Consider the following 7500-nt stretch of genomic DNA (forward strand, 5'->3'; position numbering starts at 1 on the left):
AATTATAATTATATATTATATATTATATATTATATATTATATATTATAAATTATATATTATATATTATATATATATGTGTCTATATATATATATATATATATATATATATATATGTATATATATACACATATGTGTATATATATATGTATATATATACATATATGTATATATATACATATATGTGTATATATATACATATATGTGTATATATATACACATATATGTGTATATATATACATATATGTATATATATACATATATGTGTATATATATACATATATGTATATATATACATATATGTATGTATATATATACATATATGTATGTATATATATACATATGTGTATATATATACATATATGTATATATATACATATATGTGTATATATATACATATATGTGTATATATATACACATATATGTGTATATATATACATATATGTATATATATACATATATGTGTATATATATACATATATGTATATATATACATATATGTATGTATATATATACATATATGTATGTATATATATACATATGTGTATATATATACATATATGTATATATATATACATATATGTGTATATATATACATATGTATATATATACATATATGTGTATGTATATATACATATATGTATATATATACATATATGTGTATGTATATATACATATACATATGTGTATATATATACATATATGTATATATATACATATATGTGTATATATATACATATATGTATATATATACATTTGTGTGTGTGTATATATACATATATGTATATATATATACATATATGTATATATATACATATATGTGTATGTATATATACATATATGTATATATATACATATATGTATATATATACATATATGTGTATGTATATATACATATATGTATATATATACATATATGTGTATGTATATATACATATATGTATATATATACATATATGTATATAAATATATATATACATATGTGTAAATATATATATATATATATATATATATATATATAATGTGTATATATATATAATGTATATATATATGTATACATATATGTATATATATATGTGTATATACATATATATATATATTAGTTCTGCAGAAAAGAATAATCATATAAAAAATATGCTAGTAAGTGCAGTTGAAACTTGAAAATTTAATATTCTAAATTTTAAAGGATCACTTATTTTGTAACACTCTCCAAGAAAGTTTTAGTATTAGAGTAGCTAGAGTAACAAAAGAATTTAATGATCTGTCACCGCCTACATTCCACGGAGGAGCTGCAAACCCACGAGAGTGACCAAAATGAGGGCTGTAAGGATTCTCTGGGAGTCATGAAAGGGTTTGAAAAACTGTAAACTGATGTAAATCATAATGCTTTAAAGGTTTTGGAAAATACTGCTATTAAGAGTAAGCTATGTCAACATGAGTCTTACAATCGACATATGGTCTGATAATTCCCAATCTGCAATCAACTGGGCCTTCTAGCCTATTTAGTATATTTAAGCAAAAGAATTATGTTATTAGCAAAGTTACAATTACATAAAAAATTATATATACCACACAATCCACAATCAATTTCTTACAAAGCCTTATAATGTGACCTAAGAACAGTACCCAACAGATAGAAATTACATATAGCTAATACTGCCAGTATTTTTTTTACTTTCATTATTTGAAACAAGTCAAGTTCTGCCATACTTTTCCTTGCAGTTGCAGTTACCAGATCTTAAAATCAGTATTTCCAACTGGAGGTCAAAATAGTCTGAAAATATTGGCAGCACCCTCTACATGTGTGCATGTGTGTCTGTCTCTCAGTACGGATGTGTGTGTGTGTGTGTGTGTGTGTGTGTGTGTGTGTGTGTGTGTGTGTGTGTGTGTGTGTGTGTGTGTGTGTGTGTGTGTGTGTGTGTCTGTGTGTGTCTGTGTGTGTCTGTGTGTGTGTGTGTGTGTCTGTGTGTGTGTCTGTGTCTGTGTCTGTGTCTGTGTCTGTGTCTGTGTCTGTGTGTCTGTGTGTGTGTGTGTCTGTGTGTGTGTGTGTCTGTGTGTGTGTCTGTGTGTGTGTGTCTGTGTGTGAGTGTCTGTGTGTGCGTGTGCATGTGCGTGTGCATGTGCGTGTGTGTGTGCGTGTGTGTGTGCGTGTGTGTGTGCGTGTGAGTGTGAGTGTGAGTGCGAGTGCGAGTGTGAGTGTGAGTGTGAGTGCGAGTGCGAGTGTGAGTGCGAGTGTGAGTGTGAGTGTGAGTGTGAGTGTGAGTGTGAGTGTGAGTGTGAGTGTGAGTGTGAGTTTGTGTGTGTGTGAATGTGAGTGTGTGTGAGTGTTAGTATTTGTGTTTTTATTAGTAATATTGTTAGTGTGTTAGTGTTAGTTTTAATGAATTAGTGTACTAGTATTGGTTTTGTTTGTTGTTGTGTTTTAGTGCATTCGTGTGCTAGTAACAGTTTTAGTGTGACAGTTTTAGTGTTTTAGTCAGAATCTGATTACATGTGTAAGTGTAAGAAACAGTATCAGAAACAGTGTTAGTAACAGAGTCATTGTTAATATTTGTTTCAGTATCATGTCTGTATCAGTCTGTGTCAGAAAGTGTTTGTCTGTGTATGTCTGTCTATGTCAGTGTCAGTATCAGTGTCTGTTTCTGCTGTGTCTGTGTCTGTGTCTGTGTCTGTGTCTGTATCAGTGTCTGTGGCAGTGTCTGTTTCTGCTGTGGCTGTGGCTGTGTCTGTGTCTGTGTCTGTGTCTGTGTCTGTGTCTGTGTCTGTGTCTGTGTCTGTGTCTGTGTCTGTGTCTGTGTCTGTGTCTGTGGCAGTGTCTGTATCAGTGTCACGTCAGTGTCAGCATCAGTGTCAGTGGCAACATCAACGCCAGTGTCAGTGTTAACGTCAGTGTCAGTGTCAGTGTCAGTGTCAGTGTCTGTATGTCTTTATCAGTGTTTGTCTGTTTTGTTGTTGTTGTTGTTGTTGTTACTTTTATGCGCGGACGTTTGCATATATACTCGTTGACTACCATGGTTTCAAAGGCATCAAGAACTACACATGCGTAGTACCAGTTCTGACAATGAGAAGTTTACAAACGTTACAAACAACGTTACCACCACATTCAAATAAGACAAAATACACAGAATAATACAAAAGAATGTCAGTAGATCTTGTATAGCATGCATATTGCGGTACTTACAGCAAATGAAACATACAGGTTAGCCATGAAGTGAACTGCAACAGTGCAATTGAGTCGCCTTATGAATCTTGCTACACCAAATATCGCTAAATTGGCCCCGTATTCTGCTAGCGATAGAGTTATTCATTAACTGTTATTTCTTGTTTGTATCCATTAATAACAATGTATATGAATAACTTCTGTGATTATCAAATGCATTTGGGTATATAGTGATCTTTTTTTCTACAGAACTGTTATCTGTACGTATGTGACCGCAAATATCACTACGTATCTAATTAGACACTTTACTTTCAGTAGCCCAAGAGTGCATAATGAAATATAACCTGCAATTAAGTATATCAATCTGAAAATACCATTATCAACCCATTACACCATAAGCAGGAGCAGTGTTCGCAGTACCTTTGTTCCTAGGCGGGGTGCTCGCTGGAACCGCATGAGTCATGTACAGTATAAACAAACTTTGCTCCCAGCGCGCGGTTTACGAATTATTCTTTGTTCAATGTTCTAGTCTGTCTTCTGTTTTGTCTGACCTCATATCTCTCCAACCAAGGGATCGGTATTCATATACATATCTTATCTCTTTTTCTCTTCTCTATTCTTCTCTTCACACCAACTTGTTATTAGAATATTCAGTACTTTGTTGGGACCTCTGACTAATGGTCTACTCAACTTTAATTTGTGCAAGGAGATTCTTTCACATGGGGTATTATTTCAGAAAAGGGAGATGTACAACATAATTGCTTATGATGTCCCAAGGGAAATAGAAACAGTTGAAAGTACATATTAATATATGCTAGACATATTAATATAAATGGAATTGTGGCATAAAGCCGAACACTTTGCATGTAAGGAACAATCCATTAAGACTGTTGAAACAAATAATGTTTCCAATAGTTCAGTATGAGGATGAGTGCCATGTCCGTGTGGTGTGTGCATAGCACGTGGCACCAATAACAAATCTTAGGGAAACAATCCCAGTTAATGGAAACGTGAAGCCGAACTACCACATGTGAGAGAAAAAAAACAAAAAAACTTGGCTATACAAAAATGACTGACGGTATTTCGTCGCCTTTACCTCCAGCCTCATCGCCAACCACTTGTTGAAACATGTATGTGCGTGTGTGTGCGTGTGTCTGTATGTAGAACTAGCTCTCGCCCCACGTTCGCCGCAGATGGAAGGAAGTGAAAGCAAAAACTTCCTGTAAATGTTGATGCAGAAAATGGATAAGGTGGTGGACATGAAGTAGTAAAGCTAGGTAAGCAATATTTTCTGTGGTTTATGGTGGGCCTTAAGAATAATCAGCTGATACATTTTCGCCAAAATACGTATCACTGTGAACGTTAACACTTTTAAAAAGGTATTTTTTATATACATAGTAATAATTTTCCGACTAGCTCGGGAATCTGCATATAGTAAACGCATATATATATATATATATATATATATATATATATATATATATATATATATATATATATATACATATATTAATGCAGTAAAAGGCAAGCCAATTTGGGTACACATTCCCCCAGGTCAAAATCAGGTCACTAAGAATATGGACTGAAGGGAAAAGGAAAGAGTTTATCGTCACATTTCAGAGGTCATGGTTATATAGGCCGTTGACATGGTTTATTGACATGTAATAAAGAAGGGGAAGACTGGTAAGCGTGAAAGGTAAATATGACAGCCTGAGTGACATGCAACCAGCCTGTGATGACATGACATTTACGACGTATGTAACGGACTAAAGCTTAAGCAGAGAACATGTAAAATCGAACAAGTTTTTGTTTTACTCAAATTACTTTATCACACATATAAGCTTGGCGACATATATAGAATGGCTATCCATCACATACCCCCCCCCCCCTCTCTCTCTCTCTTCTCTCTTCTCTCTTCTCTCTTCTCTCTTCTCTCTTCTCTCTCTCTCTCTGTCTCTCTCTCTCTATATATATATATCTTTTCTCTCTCTCTCTCTCTCTCTCTCTCTCTCTCTCTCTCTCTCTCTCTCTCTCTCTCTCTCTCTCTCTCTCTCTCTCTCTCTCCCTCTCTCTCCCTCTCTCTCTCTCTTCTCTCTCTCTTCTCTCTCTCTTCTCTCTCTCTCTCTCTCTCTCTCTCTCTCTCTCTCTCTCTCTCTCTCTCTCTCTCTCTCTCTCTCTCTCTCTCTCTCTCTCATCTTTATCTGGTGGGTGACCATGGCAAATCAGCGCGCATTTCGAGCCTTTATTGAAAAGGAGTTGGGGTTAGGGGGGCTAATGTGTCCTTGGAGAATGGTGCTGGAGCGATGCCCATCCTGAGGCGAGTCTGAAGAGGTAAGGAGATGATGTCTTCTCTTACCAGCCTGACGCAGCTGGACGCAGGGAGAGACGTCTGTATGCTGCGAAGGTAGAGTTCGTTCTCTTGCTGCTTCAACCCAGGTGGAACCATAGCCGAAAGGACACGTCTGTACAAGGCGGAGGTTGAGCTCGAACTCTGGCCGGCCTGACCTGATGTACTGAAGCCGACGGTAGACATCTGCATACAGGGAAAGCGGAATTTTAACTGTCCTGACCTCTTCGAAGTCGAGAGTTTACTTCGCGGGATGTACTACGTGGTTCCTTGGCCCGATACATCTTTATGGGTCCCTGGCGTGATTTGGTCACTACAAACGGATATTCTCCAGCCACATGTTTGAAGATTTAAAACATGTTTTTTTAATATTATACAATATAGCTTCCTATATATGATATGCTCTCGTCCTTTCTCTGCCTATCCCTTCGCTCGAGCCCATCCTCTCTCTCTCTGTCTGTCTCTCTCTCTCTCTCTCTCTCTCTCTCTCTCTCTCTCTCTCTCTCTCTCTCTCTCTCTCTCTATCTATCTATCTATCTATCTATCTCTCTTTCTCTCTCTCTCTCTATATATATATATATGTATATATATATATATATCCCTCTCTCTTTCCCTTTCTCTATCAAATTTACCTTAGTTATCTTGTTCAAAACATCATAACATTTCTGATTTTGACCCAACGCCCCACCCATTCTTTCATCATCCATACTGTCTCATATGCCCCACAGGCTTCGCAATGTGAACATAGAGATACTTAATTTGTTTTGTATACGGAAGAGAGTGTATATAGACAGTGAGGTTGAGTCGTGCGTAAGAACACCGCTGCGTATTACCCAAAACGTATCCATAGTGCATTAACAAAAACGTAATCTGTATATTCTGGGTTTAGTTATTTACTTACTTATCCCTATATTGTGCAATGGTATTAAAACAATCAGTAAATACATCCATACAAATTTCCAAGTCATGTGAATATTTCAGTGGATGCGTGTAAGTACAGAACATGCGGTTCAAGTTATCTCACGGCATAACAACTTTCTGATACGCTGTTCAACATGCAAACTATATGAAAAGAAGAGTTAGGGGAATTAGTTGTCTGAATAATAATAATGGACAACTTGCATTTGAAGAAGGGAGAGGGGTGAAGAAGTAGAAGTGGAAGTGGAATGGAAGGGAAGAGCAGAAGGTAAAGGCGGGAGGAGAGGAAATAAAAAGGTAAAGAGGAAAGGAGAAAAGTGAAAAAGTGGACAAAACAGAGGTGAAGAGATAGGGAAATGAGAGGTGAAAAGGGAGAAATAGAAAGAGGTGAGTGGTTTGGGATAAGAAATAAAGATATGAGCAGGAAGATGGAATATATGTTCTCAGCGTAAGAAATGTATCTCTGGCCGGTTTCAACTACATCGTCAGGAATACAAGGACATAGTAGAACCCGGTCAAATACCTCTCTTTCGCTGTGGATATTCATTTTGTCATACTTCTATTTACATTTGAATGAACACTGTTCATGGAATAACGAAGGGAGACGGATATCCACGGTAAAAAGGGAGGACACAGAATAAAAGGAGCGAATAAGGGATTTGATTTGATCAATTTATTACGTTCAGTGGACGACAAACAATTTTACAGACAGCAAGAAATAAAAATAGTCGGGATGAAGGATGAATGGAAAATGAAAAAAAAAGAGAAGAAAAGGACCTACAAGGGATATGAGGGACGGTAAGGAAGGGAAATGAAAAGGGGTACGAGAAGAGAACGAGGGAGAGAGAAGAAGGGATGGAGTGTCTTACATCCCACATCTTTCTAATGGAGAATGAGACCGACACGACCTTCTCTTCTCAAACTTACACTAGTTAATGACGGCCTTGAATGACGACTTGATAGATTATTTGTATTTCTTTTCTTCATTCATTCTCCCATTTTTTCTCATTATTCTTCTTTCCTTACTTCATATCTAGTTTATGTTTTTTCCTTGTTAAGAATTGTCATGTGTTATAT

General features: G+C 35.8%; 1 protein-coding gene across 7 annotated transcripts in view; it reads right to left on the reverse strand.

The window, feature by feature from the left end:
* LOC125039255 (protein FAM151B-like) overlaps positions 1–7500 on the reverse strand; it is a 23042-nt gene that overhangs the window by 15147 nt on the left and 395 nt on the right. Inside the window, exons 1-2 of one of the 7 annotated variants that reach the window (XM_047633082.1) lie at positions 3579–3596; positions 3180–3283 (exon numbers count right to left, since the gene is read on the reverse strand). The exons of 2 other annotated variants lie outside the window; for them this stretch is intronic. Coding sequence is in view for 1 of the 5 variants with exons in the window: in XM_047633079.1 (XP_047489035.1) it covers positions 3579–3621 (43 nt within the window). In the remaining 4 variants the exon portion in view is untranslated. Of the gene's footprint in view, positions 1–3179; positions 3524–3578; positions 3708–7500 lie in introns of those variants that run through there. 4 more of the 7 variants (XM_047633079.1, XM_047633081.1, XM_047633085.1 and 1 more) reach the window with 4 other exon arrangements.

The sequence above is a fragment of the Penaeus chinensis genome, chromosome 27 (genome assembly GCF_019202785.1).
Source record: "Penaeus chinensis breed Huanghai No. 1 chromosome 27, ASM1920278v2, whole genome shotgun sequence".
Taxonomy (NCBI): domain Eukaryota; kingdom Metazoa; phylum Arthropoda; class Malacostraca; order Decapoda; family Penaeidae; genus Penaeus; species Penaeus chinensis.